Source organism: Rhipicephalus microplus, chromosome X, assembly GCF_043290135.1.
Source record: "Rhipicephalus microplus isolate Deutch F79 chromosome X, USDA_Rmic, whole genome shotgun sequence".
Lineage (NCBI taxonomy): Eukaryota > Metazoa > Arthropoda > Arachnida > Ixodida > Ixodidae > Rhipicephalus > Rhipicephalus microplus.
The window spans coordinates 194,938,226-194,952,558 of NC_134710.1; the positions used below are offsets into that span (position 1 = coordinate 194,938,226).

The 14,333-nt window shown below is 47.0% G+C and overlaps 1 protein-coding gene across 2 annotated transcripts in view; it reads left to right on the forward strand.

The window, feature by feature from the left end:
* Positions 1-3,128: 3,128 nt before the first annotated feature.
* LOC119177348 (MARVEL domain-containing protein 1) overlaps positions 3,129-14,333 on the forward strand; it is an 89,640-nt gene continuing 78,435 nt past the window's right edge. Inside the window, exon 1 of one of the 2 annotated variants that reach the window (XM_037428828.2) lies at positions 3,129-3,685. In XM_037428828.2, coding sequence (XP_037284725.1) covers positions 3,497-3,685 — 189 coding nt within the window. In that variant the 5' untranslated portion in view covers positions 3,129-3,496. Of the gene's footprint in view, positions 3,686-5,771; positions 6,132-14,333 lie in introns of those variants that run through there. The other variant, XM_075878438.1, reaches the window with a different exon arrangement.

Below are 14,333 nucleotides of genomic sequence, written 5' to 3' on the forward strand. Positions count from 1 at the left end.
CAAACGTTTGTAACTAAAGTATTGATTGAAACGTAGCATTTAGTTTTCTCCCAATTAAATTACGAACGGACGATGACCAGCTTGTTAAGCTTGGAATAGCCGATGGCAATTGAATTACGATCTCTCTTATCATGCCCAATACTTTGAGTGATCTCAGAAGCAGCACGTCATGGAGTGCAATTTCTGATATGTGAGACTACTGATAAAACAAACTTTAGTGCCAGGAATGCCACCACCACGCTGGCCTGTGTGACTGGCAAAGAAAGGTTCACTTGCGTTAATATAAACAGCTCCAGTGTTAATCTTTTCACATTCCGTAAAATTTCAACTCATTTTTTAATGTGAAAACGCTGTCTCAGATACGCTTTAATACTGTACCCTGATATATGCATTAATGCTCACGTCGCACGACCTCGGTTTTTCAAAATAGGAAACTCATTCCTTTAACAAAAACTCGTTAAATATATGTGTGTGGAAGGAAATAAATAGACAACGTTTCCGATACATTTTTGATATGGTTATTTTTTTGCATGCGTTCTGTTTCGACAAACTGCAGCTCATATTGCCACACAGAAAAGGTGTTTGCTTCACTTAGTAATCGAATGACTCTTGTTAACGTAAATGTCAGTCGATTTGTCGTCAGCAACAGACAACTTCAAAGCGGAAGATACATTACTGATGTGCATTACTACAGTTAATTTATTCGTTCTTTCAAGTACGTACCATTGCTAAATAAAGTGAGAATTCAAGTGATAATTAGTGCATCAGTGAGTAAAATGCGTAAGGTAGTAGATGGTAAATTGGTAGGCGACCTACAGACCATAGGCAGACTGCAACGGAGTCCCGGGTGTCATTTCTCTTGTCAGTTTCTTTAAATTTAAATAAGACAACTGTCACCAGCAGAAGAACTACCAAACGGACGAACCAGCATTTATGCGCATACATTTACGCAAACGTATTATTTGTCCCACTTGCCGCACAGTAAAAACTTCCCATTGCAACACCTTGAGCCTTGCCAGTACGTGATGGGCCTATAATTACGCGCCACGAAGCGTTGTACGTGTTCTGTTTTCTGTCTGTCACGCTTCGGCTATTGAATATTTCCAACACGCATGCACGTGTTATGATGACATCACCTCTTTTCTTAAAATAACGCTGCTATTGTCTTCAATATCAGCAGTTTCCTCCCTTCTGACTTGAAGCAAATCTATAGTGTCACCCCGGCTGACCTCCCTGCCCGCCTCTCTACGCATTTTTCGGAATAATGACTCAAAATCACGTACTGTTGCTGTATTTTTGCTCATTGTTAACGTAAGCGGAGTGATGATTGCTTGCAATTAGTACTTGTGCGGAGCAAATGTCGTTAAAAGTTTAAATCTACTTTTTTTTCGTGTGCTTGCATTCTTATTCAGCTTGCATTCACTGACAGTGTGAGCGTCAGGCGTTTTTGTACGTGCATTTGTTAATTCCGATTAATGGCTCTTAAGAAAGGTGTCAGCAAGCCATGAATAGCTTTTCTTTGCAAGTTTTGGCATAAACTACTGGACATGCTCACATAAAACACAGGTGTGCTCTACGACACGTGTATTCTGCCGCAAAGTATGCAAACTACATTTGCTCTGTGTATAGTGCCATATCCTGTGACGTCAGTGATTTACAAAGTAGTTTGCATATAGACACGTATAGCCGCTATAAAGCTGATGGCTTGTAGAGTAAACCAAATTTATGTTAAGTACAGGGATTTATTCAGTGGTTCAAATGTAGGAAAAAGAATTCGGTCATGCTTGCATGTATTCGTACGAAACAAACTAAGGACTGGAAGCCGCGTATTTTGCTTATATGCCTCCCAGAAGCGCAACTCTGGGTTGGCAGACGGTGGTCGCAATACTAACGCACCACTTATGGATCTTTGAGACGCATTGCTGGCCTTGCAATCACACACATAAGCTGCTAGCAGGCATACAAATTTGAATGAATCTAAATAAATTACTTTCGACGCCTGTCTCGGCATAAATAATCGTGACGTCATGACGTTGTTTCTAAAATTAAGACAAGCAGCCGTAAGCTAGCCGAGTGAAATTAATTCCGCTGTGGCCTTTACCATGCCTACGTCAAAGAAGTGTAATGAATTGTCTCTCAAAACAATTACATTCATGCGCTGTTGAACATACTGTCAACACGTCTTGTCGATGTGAATGTGCCCGACCGCAGCGCATGACTAAAACTAAGCCCTATTATGGCTGTTGCATTGCTGCGAGGCCATTGCTGACAGCTGTGCAGCACTCTGACGTTTAGGCCCGTAGCAAGTGCTTAAAGGTCATTTGCGTCTTACCTCGCAGCAACACAGCTAATTACTTTTTAACTACTTTTTTTCTCTGCAAACGTTTCTGGATGTATTAAACTCCTCTCGAAACAGACAAATGTGCGATCTAGGAACGCCGCATCATTAGATATCACTTCATCCGGGATCTGGAGGTATTTGGAGATACAGTATTACAAAAAAAAGCACGAAGGTTCTTTCCTTTCAGTAAGGTCGAAGCAGCTTTATGATATAGTAGTTGACTGCAAATGATTAAAGGTACGTCACTAGAATAGGTTAATATGTGTCTGTTAGTCTGTATACGTATTGTTAATGGAGGTGATTTACAGGCTCGTGATAGAGATAGCCACCCTGTCAAGAGCAATGATTCATTCTCGCTAATCAAGTAGAAGTAATAGGAATCTGTCTCACCAATTGGTTAACAAGGAGGAAAGTGATCCGAAAAGGGATCGTTGGAACACGTGTCCCCGCAACCGCAGCGAGCGCGCAGTTGTACAACCTGCTATACGGCCCCCTTACGCGTCTTCTGCGCGCGGTCTGGCATCCTCCAGCGTGTTGCCTCTTTCTGGTTGTTCCGAGCTATGTTTTTGTTTTCAATTACGCCTGTTGGTTTCGCTGTCACGAGTGTGTTTATGCCTGACTGGGCCCGGTTCCCGCTCGCCCGCTGCCGCATCTTTTTTCACAACCGGGAGAGAGGTTTTCGAGCGACACTTTACGGCAGACGCCGAGTCGTCGCCCGTGCATCGAAACCGGTTCGCTGCTGTTATCAGAGGGCGAGAGCGTGGAGGATGCTGCGCGCCGAATCGCTGGCTCCGCCGTCAGAGCAGCCCTCGGGTTCGACGCGTGTGTCTCGGTGTGCCGCGTCGTTTGCTCTCGTCCACGGCTGCGCACTCGGCGCGTTTCCTCGTGCTGTTGACGGAAGGTGCGCCGCGCTCGGATCGTGACGCCGGGTGAAACGCCTGCTGCCAGGAGTGGCTGCTAGCACGATCACACTTCTCTTTCCGTCGTTACCCTTCTGTTTATGCGTACTTCTGCAGAAGTTGCCGAGTTCTGTCGCTACGCTGCTGCAAGGTAGCCTGCCCCGTGGCTCCGTCGGTGACATTGGGAGTGCGCTCACCCCGTGATATACCGGTGCATACCTGAAAGGCACCCTTGCCTTTCATTTGCAGAGTATTGATGTTGCAAGAGATGAGCCGCGACGCCGAGATGAACAACCAGAACACCCAGAAGACGGAAACGAACACGTCGCGGTCCGCCAGGGTTACGGCGACGGTGAAAGTCGAACCGGTGGCTGTGGGAGAAGGACTTAGGCTCAACCCGTACTACTTCAAAACTGTCCCAGGAATCCTAAAGCTGATTCAAGTGGTGAGTCGCTCGTAGCTGTGCTGATTATATATATATATATATATATATATATACATATATATATATATATATATATATATATATATATATATATATATATATATATATATATATATATATATATATATATATATATATATATTCGTTTAAAATTGACCGTATTTGTCAGTCCCTTGACAGCGTCTTGGCCTAACTACTAGCATTTCCCGATATGTTGGAAGGTGATATTTTTTTATATCCGTGAAAAATATTCGCCGGACTAATATGTTGCCGTGGCGAACACTTTTCACTGATTACGCCTTGCTCTTTAACTCATGATGCGGCATCGAGCAGCAGTTTGCCGTTTCTCAGGAACTTTGCCACTATTCCTGATATCGACCGTTACATTATCATGGCATAAAACTGAACTCAAGGGAAGTGTTTCATTTTGTTTTGAACTTACCGATCCTTCTACGTTTTGTGCAGCACACACTGCTCTGCCAAGTGTTCGATTGAGGGGAGAGTTTACGACGTGTAAGTTGCGTAACGTGTGTGTCCTGTAAATGGTTTCGTATTGCGACGAGTGAAGGCTGGACTGCGCATGGCGGCGATTGTGTGTGCATGCGTACTTGTTTCTGGGCTAGGACAGTCTTGCAGGAGTACTTGTTCACACAACGTTGACCTCTATTTCACGCTGTTTTGCGTAAGCTCTCATGAAATACACCAAAGCAATCTCAGCACGCGTCGTTTTAACACTCAAATTCTGTAGGCGCGTGTGAATTCTAAAGTAAGCATCCAATCCGTTTATTCAATGGTAGTCATTTGGTGACAAGTTGAGGCACCTTGCTTAAAAAAAAAACAAGAACAGGTGGAAGGACAGACGACTGCCCACGTGCACGAAGTCGTGGTATGTTATTTTCATCGCTAAATACTCTTGTTGCGTAATGTTTTCATTTATATTGGTTTCGACCACCAGTCCCTTCTACATTAGGAATTTGTTTGTTTTTGTTTGTTTGCTTTCAGTACTTCTCTTAATACACTAATCGCCCTTGCCCCGCCGCCGTTGTGCCTCCACGCACACACACCTCTAAGGCCCAAGCACATTCATATCACCAGTCCATCTAGCTAATTGTTGATATGTCCTCTTTTACTGCAACATATAATATCGCGCTGAGCGCTAAATGAAGAGTATAGAAGAGTATAGGAAAAGAAACGGAAAAGTGCGGTGCCATGAGGAGTACACGTATACTCTTTATATGCCATGCTCCATCGTGGGGACAGTCTGTTGGATGCTCTCCTGGACATTGATCTACGGCCGGTCAAAAGCAACATTAATAAATCGCTCGGTTTTCTAGCTTATTGGCATTACCCGGAGGCTGTTAATGTGCATTTCCCCGCTACGCGGGTTCTGCCTTGTATTGCCCGCCACGCGAAGCCGGCAGGTAGTCGTCCGATGGACAACATACGTCAACACATTGGAGAGTACCGAACTAATCGGCGTTCGGTATCGCTCCGAGCAGAAGAAATGGTTAGAGACAGATGGTCACGAATAAGGCCTATATATGGAGTGCTTGAGAAGAATGAAAAGCTGGGCCAGTAGGTTCATCCCGTTTCGTTCATGGTTCAAGAAAAGCCAGCGAAAATCCAAAAGCGAGGACAAAGAAGGCGTGCTCACACTGTCGCCGCCACAGTGCTTGTTGGCCTTGTCTTGTGTTCTCGCTCGCATCTCATGTACACACACCGTTCTGTCAGCGAGATTCTGCGTTTTCATATAGAAGCACCAAGGCTCTAAAAATGTGTTTATAGTACATGTAGTGAAGTTCATCCGGTTTCCTGTAACGTGTTTCCGGAATTTTAACTTGTGAAGGCAAGCCTCAGTGGGGTGAATCAATAGCGCTTCATATTTTAAAGACTGATTGAAATAAATAAAGCTTTAGATTAATGTGTCGACCCGAGAGCGTTATTACAAACCCTGATTGCGCGTTGAAATCTCTAAACGGGAACGCGCAGTAGAAATGTCCAGTTAATTTTTATGGGGAGTGAAAGCTGGGAATGTTTAATGGAACCTTTTCGCACGTGGCAGACTATTTCATATGAAAAAAGTTATCAATACAAAAGCGCGATGAGTGATCTGAAACTTGTAAAATATATATTAGCAAAGCATTACAGAAACAACCTTTTGAGCGGGCATCGAATAACATCTTTGAGTGCTACTCTCGTTCGCAACGGTGCAAGGCTTTTCACACCGGTGTCGCTGGAGCATGTGCGTATAACGGCTGAAGGTAATGTGCCCCTCGGTGGCACAGGATTTACTAAACTGGTTTGTTCTTCTTGCCGATGTCTCCCTGTCCGCGTCTCATCTCCTCTTCGTTTCAAGGCGGACGAGCTGCGCAACTCTCATACGTGTGCGAGGCTTCTTTGCGGGAAGAGCCAACACCGGTCTAGGTGGTGTTGGAAGAGCTCGGAGGTAAGCCTGCCTGCCTTCCACAATAACTGCTCGCCGTTACCTCCCCCGCGTTCCCCGTGGGGCACTGTATAGCGGTGCTCGTCGATTCCGTCCGCGCCGCACGCACGACGCGGAATCCACAATGAGCATGCAGGGGTCGGTGATTGTCGCCGCGAATTACGGAATAGTCCGCGTCCGTCTCGCATCCCAAAACGCCCATCGCTCCCATGCGCGCGTCATTCGACCCCGTGCACCGGTGTAGTGCAAGTGGCACATAAAAACGATTCGAAATGCTTTATGGATATAATCGTGAAGGTGTTGAGCGAGCAACGATGCAGCGCAGTTCAAGTCCCAAGCTTCGAAAAGAATTGACGAGTGCAGTGAAAATGTGAGCACGCTGATTGCCCTGCTCTTCTTTCATCTTGTTTGTTTTTTTTCGTCCTTTCTCACACATACACGGAACAGGATAAGGTTCATTCATTTATGCAAGAGCTTTCTCATTTGGCGCTCTCCATGTTGCGTTTTGTCTCTAGACAATAGGCCTTGAAGGCGAGCATTAATGGTATGCTGCATGGTCGTGGGTCAATCTTGGCTTTGTACAAGAAACTACAAGTTGACTTTTTGACGTCTCGTAGGAAGTACTTATCTATCTATCTATCTATCTATCTATCTATCTATCTATCTATCTATCTATCTATCTATCTATCTATCTATCTATCTATCTATCTATCTGTAATACACACACGCAAATACCGATTGCGCGTAATATATGAACACCACGCAGCCTATCCCGCCAGAGAACCGTGTGATGATGCAGCTTTTACCATACAGGTACGACGTTTTAACTCTCGAAAACGCGGATGTCTCTTTGATGTCACATTTCATGCATTGCGTCCCTGGAAATTAACTACGCCAATATGACAGCCAACCCTCGTTGCTGGTATGCGGCACACAAGGACTGAAGTACACACGCATATATACGTCCCACTTATCCGACATACGTGCAATGTGTCTTATTTGTTTGTTATTTACCTTCAACATTGTGTCCATGGGAAGAGTGTGCGCAAATAATGTCCTATAGAAAATTAAAAAAAGATAACTTCACCGCACTGTTTAAACAACAAAGCATGGGCCTCACAACACATGCCACGAAGTTATCATTTGGCTTAACGCTCGCAGTTGCGCGATGCTGCATTATGGCGCTTCATTGTCTCTGGGATATAGCGACTTCGTATATCACTTTCTAAATATACACGTTGACCAAACACACGCACGCGCGCTGCACACAGAGGCCAGGACAGTTGCGGTGGGCTGACGGCGACTGGCTTCACAATGAATTGCTTTCGCAAAATAAGAAAAAAAAGCACGACCAGCTGGAAACCTGACTCGCATAGAGCAGAAAAGCCGACAAAAGAATTTCAATTTGTAGCGACAGATGGGAGAGAACCGCTGTGTGTCCTCGTGATAGGGCATGATTGGTCCAAGGGAGTGGATAAAGTCAAACAGCCGGTAAATGTTGTTGCTGCTATAATTATTAGAATAATATTACAACGCGAGGCTTTTCAATGCCGCCTTATAAAGGCCAGCGCAGCTGCGTAACAAAGCTGCAGTTGTGCATGTATATTTTTCCCTCCACGCTGAAAAACACGAAGCGTTTAAGGTACATACCTGCTCGTGCCTTGGAGCAAGTATACCTTTCCAACAGTTTTTGCTTCTCTAGCCAGAGAGACCGAGGTATTCAGGGCCACGTTCCCACGCGAGAACAGCGCTCAATGTGATTTTTTGTCAAAACAAAGCCAGAGAGGGAGGTAAAGCTCGTTCGTAATTGCTTGTATATATATACTCATCGCGCACTGTTTTAAACGTGTCGTTTTTCATGCAAAAGAACAGCATTGAAAAATAAGTGAGAACAGTAAAAAAAAAAAAAACTGAAACCCCCTAACGACGAAGCTGTCAGAAGATCGAACACCCAAGAACTTTAAATAAGAATTCCCTGCTGATGTGAGTACGTGGTGTGGCGTAAGATCGAAATTGTGGGTCTTTGTAAACTCCCCGAAAACTCCAGCTTGAAGGGAAGTAATAACTGTGTCACATGGCGTAGGGTTAGGGAGCAGCGCTCTAACGCAGGACACGAGAGAGCACAATAGAGACAACCACTTGACGCTAAGTATCTCGTGAAAGTGTGCGAAGTAAGGGAAACAGAAAACACGAAACGTAATTACCGTACTTTTTTTTTGTCTTCTGTACGTGTACAGCGAAGAAAAGGTAGTAGTACCGAAATTTCTTTTTTTTTTATGCGCACTTTCTCAAAAAAAAAAATAAGTCAAAGAAATTAGGGTAAAATAAAGTAATACAAATTGGGCAATGAAAGCGGAGCCTTTATCACTACGTGATCGTTTCAGTCGAACTCCTAACGCCTCCTTCAATATTGCACTGACGATGACTGTGTCGTATAATCGGCGGTCCTTGCTATGTGAAAGTACCCATTCTTTAAATGCTTACAATGAAGCGCCTAGGTACCTACTATATTGTCACATACGCCGAATATGATACACGAGTTTGAGCCTTATTTTAAACACCGCTGTTATTTAGTCGATCGATTCTTGCAGGTCTTATGTACTTCGCTCTATGCAGTTTTTCTTGTCCCCTGTTTGTTGCCCGCCCGTGGTGAAAGGTGAGGCCGTAAATTCATGCAATCCGTTTATGCCATGCGATATGCTCACTGCGTCACGCGGAAAGAGTGCCGTCGCGCAGTGTAGCCTGGCAAAAATTTTCGTCAGTGCCAGTTTATGGGAGAATACATCGGTACAACTGCATGTTCTTTCTGCCATGGCCGGAAGTAGTGCGTGCGAGAAAAAAACTATATACCGTGTACTTAGCAATAATCGTTCTTGGCACCCCCTCCACAGTTACGTACTGCTTTCTACTACTGCGTGCAGTACAGTCCACGCTTTTCCCGCCCTAGCTTATTTTCCATATAGATCAAGTTTTTCCCGCAATATTCCCTTACACAAGCCTCGCACGTCAGATCATCTTGCTCTTAGTCATTTTCGTTTTTTTTTCTCTTTGCCACCCTGGCTTGCTTGCTTCCCTCCTTTCGCTTGCAAGAACGCATGCAATAAGCACCCAATTAAATAGCCACCAAGCCTTCAAAACGAGCTTGCCTCGCGGATACGTTTACGAAATAAACGCAGCGAACGCCACGCCATAATACTGCCAACCGGATCTTTTCGCTTCAGTGACAGTTCAATCAATATAGCTCGCGCTTAGTAAACTGCTGGAGAATGAGACAGAAACGATGTCTGGCCGAAGTGAACGTTTTCAATAAGCAGTTTACTTATGCGAGTTAGTGACATGATATTAAAAGAACTGCAGTAATCTCGGTGCTTTCGTACTAATAATTCACAAGGTTTTATTAAGGGGCAAAATCACGATACGACCATGAAGTACTACGCCGTATACCGGCACACTCTCTAATGGTTTAGTCTACCTGGGGTTCTTCAACGTGCGCTATAATCTAGGAACATTGGTCACCTTGCATCTCGACGCCATCGAAACGCGAGGCTGCCTCGGTGGTTAGTAGTTACGGTACCGGGCTGCTAACCCGAAAGTCGCGAGTTCGAGCCCTGCCGCGGAGGTCGCAAATTGGGGGGGGGGGGGGGGAGCATGCTAGAAGCCCGTGTAGTGTAAGATATCGGGGCACGTTAAATGACACCGAAATTTCCAGAGCCCTCCACAGGCAGGTGCTTCATAAACGTATCGTGATTGTGGCGCGTGAAACCACAGGTTTATTATTATTATTAATATTATTATTATTATTATTATTATTATTATTATTATTATTATTATTATTATTATTATTATTATTATTATTATTATTATTAAAACGCGATCCTCGTGGCCGGGAATGTTGGTACCCATGACTGTCACGCAAACGTTTCTCGCTCCCTTGGAAAAAACCGTATATATGCACGGATATGATTTCTTAGAACTCTTGGAAGGCCGCAGCTCCCAAACCCACCCCGTCAGTTTTGCGAACGTATGAACCGACATAAACAAATACATTGGCTTCTTTCTGCTTGCCGCCCTGCGAACCGTGGCAACCCCCAAGGACGCGGCATTTCTAACACTGGGCGCTAGAGAATCATAATCGCAGATGTCGTTTCTCAAGCATATCCGACTGTATCGCGTTCGTGCTAGAGCCATAAGTGCTCCACTCGCCTCTCTTTCGTTCTCTCTCCACGAGTAAAATTAAGAAGGCGCGAAAGCCTGCGGCCGTCACTGCGTGTGCTCTCAAATCCGCTGTAATTAGAGGCGATGCATTTACCAAGCCTGCGGCCTATCCTTCTCGTTTTTTTTTTTCTTCCCTCCCTTAAATAGAACGTCTACAGCGCTGTGCAGTAACCGTGTTGGTTGGCCTCTGTACAGATGCGGTCTTTCTGCGTTAGTTTTGGCTCTCGGCTGCAGGCCCAGAAGCAGTACGGTGGAGAGAGGGGCTAATAATGAAGCTCCCTTGCGAATGAAGTTGTTCTCGAGAACGTGACGTCAGCTTTACACGCTATAGGTGGTAAAGCACGGCTGCTTTGCCTCCTTCTGCTGCGATCACTTCAGAAATGTGGACATTATCAGAGCTGCGTATCATACCACGCTAACCAGAGTTGAGGACCGGGACAGCTGCGCCATATTTATAAGAGTGCATCTGAACTCATGTCCTCTCCGGCTGCATAAGTATAGATTATTGGAGAAAAACTTATTGATGAAGGTGCTCAGTGTACTATCTCTCTCTCTGTCGTGGACTGTAGGGCAGAGTCTGTTCGCAGTGACAGCGAGGGCTCCTTGGGCGGCGAAACGCGTTCGCCGGCTCCGGACCATGCACCCAGGTGCCGCACAATAGCAGGAGCCATCTGTGGTACCTGTGCATGGCTGTAACAGCGCGCGCGTTCAGCCGCTTTGGCGGGCGCTCGCGAACGTTTTCGCGAGGCCTTGCAGCGATGCACGCTCGGTGAGGCGGGAGTAAATAGCTTCGAACGGAGGCTGCTTTTTTCTCTTTCGAGTCTTGCGAGGAGCGCCGCTGAATGAAAGATAAGGTGGATGACGAGGCCAGCGCCTTCCTTTGCGGGACTCCTTGACTCAGCATTACGTGTTGCACGCTTCGTGTTCGAACCTCGTACGTTCCGTTTGTCTCTGTCTCCGTGTCGCTTTCTTGATTTTTCGCAGTGCCCTTTTCCTCTTCTTGCTCGAAATACAAGAGGACTGCCTTTCATCCACGAGCGCGTCTGTGCTGGCGCTTCCCTTCCGGCTTCTTCTTTATGCTGCTCCGCGAGTGTGGTTTGCGTGCGTTTACAATTTTCATTCCTTCCGACGGGCGCAGCGATTGCGGGCGCGATCGAGGGAGACGAAATGATCCTGCGAAACCAGAAAGGGCGAAGGCTGTGCGGTCGCCCGCAGCGCATTACACGTGGCACTTCGCGGTTGCGGCGACATACATGCACGCGTCGGGCGCGCGTACCCTTATTACGCTATAACTACGGCGCCTGTGCGCCTACACATGACGCGAGCTGGCGGTGCTGTGGCAGGAATTTTCCGCGCCGACCTCACGGCAAGAGCGGTGTGCACATTGTATAGTGTTGGGAATTTAGTGAGGAAAGAAAAAAGTGGAAGGACAACCTTCCTTATTATTCTCGTCAATGTGATGCTGCTATATATGGCAAGCGTAAGCAGAGATCTCGCGACAAACTGTGCTGAACGGGTATGCAGTGATTTCATTTCTTGAGAAATTTCGCGTGTGCCGGAACGAGGAATGGAAAAACGTAACAGCTCGGCCTTGTACGTAATTTAGCAAGCGTCTTTTATTTTTCAGCTGGGTCTGGCAGTACGCACGGCTTTCCTATTCTCGGTGCAGACGAAGAGCGTGGAGGGAGCAAATTTGATAATTTAACGTAGTTTTCTTATCACTTACAACGATGCACGTTGGTCTAGGCACAAATTGCCAGATGAGCCACCCTGGCTGTCGATACCGAAGAACGGTGCCAGGAAGTTACCGGTCAATATCCTCTAAGTAAAACAAATATAGCATATTACATATAAAGGGCGAAGATACAACACATATGCGGTGTGAGTACCAACTGACACGGATTCAGTAGCTGTTGCGGTCTCAAGGTCGCTAAGTGTGGGAGGACTTGACTCGGTTAGAACTATATATTGTTTGCAAACCATATAACGGTAATGCTTTGAATCTGATGGCCTTTGACTACGGGGAGATTCACTAAAGCACATAATCGTTTTCATATTTATTTATTTAGTTATTCCTATTTATTCAATGCACTTTAAGTCATTGCAAGAACGGTGGCTAAAAAAATAGGCATGAAAAGATGACGTCGCGCCGTTCTCGTTCAGGCGAGCTCGTCGAACGACCTTCAGATTGGACGCCAAGCACTGCTATTTTCCTCTCAGGTGAACGCAAAGTGCACCGCTTCTCTCGGTGGTCTCCGCTGGCGCTGCGACCTTCGGAAGCATGTTCCATCGTGGTGACTTGTATTGCGCAACGCGACGGGGCCATTTCTGAGCACCACCGTCTAATTTTGTGGAATGGAGGTTAACGAGCCGTGCCGCGGAATTCCGTTGCGATTCCTGGGGCCGCGTAGTGGAAGGAAGGGGCCTCCTCGTGTGCAGGGGGAGACCACCTGGGGCCACCGCGCACGGCCCCTCGCAAAAGCCCCGCGGAGATGACCCTGGATTGCGCCGATTACGTGCGTAGTCGACGCGAAGCAACCGGTTAGTAGCAACCGGGGCGCGCGTCGGCCCGGAAGATGCTGCGTGCTTCGCTCGCCGTCGGGTGCGCGCCCTTCTCCGGGTGCAAAGGGCACGCCGCCGGTTCGTTTCCACACTGTGCGAGAGGTGGCGGTGGTGATCGACGCGGGTCAGGGGCGGAATCGCGAGGCGTCCCATAATCGATGAACGGTGTATTTCGCGACGGGATTGATGCTCCTCGATATTCCGTGCCACTTACTGTACTATAACGGCTCCGGAAGAACGCTGGTATGTGATCTTCTATACACGTGCCCGTGAAAACAAAACTGGGACAGGAATTATCATCAATACTTCTTCAGAAACGTTATGTCAGCATGTATAAGTTTGATCCACCTGGTCCACTTGAATTGTTGGGTTCCTTTCGATCCTTCCTTAGTGGCTCGAACCCAAATAATCACTTTTAATGAATAGCTCATCACGACGGAACGCGCGTGTGGTTGTTCAGGAATTTCACTGTACATTGTTGGCGTGCGCACACTAGTTTCTCCATGTCGATCACTACGTAATCAACGACATCACCATATGTCCGTGTATGGTGATATCTTTTTTTTTTCTGTTAAGACAATTACAGCCGGTCATCTTCCGCTATCTCTTTGCTGAACTGTCCACGACGTTGAGCTATCGCGCTTAGTCCAACCACGCGACAGCGATGCACGCATTCAACTCGCCTGCCTAGCGCAAAATTTGCGCGTTCCTCTGCGGTCTGCGTCGTGTTCGGGAGAAGCGCAGCGTCACGCATGCAGTTCCGGTTGATTGCAACGGTGGTGCACAGTGTGACCGCGCGAGCACCGGAGATCACACACGCGCAAGTTCAATCAAGCGGAGTAACGCATGCGAGGACGTTTCCGCCACCTCCCTTCCGCCCCCGGCTTTTCATTATTCATTCAAAATGGGCGGAATCAGTTCCAGTGACTGCGAGCGTGCACCGCTAGAGAGGCCGGGGCATCCCACGTCAACGCCTCCTCGTTGGCTATCTCGGAAGTCGTGTAACCGCTATGAGCCTGATCGGGGTGGTGTGTGCCCGTGAGGTCGTGTGTATTCCGACCAGCGAACGCCTACGAGGGAGAGGGGTGGGAAACGTGGCGGGCCGTCTCGTTTCATCTGTGCGACAACTGGTTGCATCTGCGCAGTCGAATGTTTCTGCTCCGACTCGGAGAAGGAACCGAGATATCAGGCTTTTCTCAGCGGCCATACTTCCGTGGAAACGAGTCGCAGCTGGCGCGCTTCAAGTTTCGAACTGCAGGCGCCGACCAAAGGGGGATGTCGTGAACGGGTCATTACGTCATCCTAACATCCGGCTGAGAGCGATGCAGGCTGCAGCGCTCTTCGCTCTGTCACCCAGGAGGGTCGTTTTGTAGCACTTTGAAACAATTCGCCAGTCGCCTAATGATGGTGACCGGAAAGCCAGCCTGT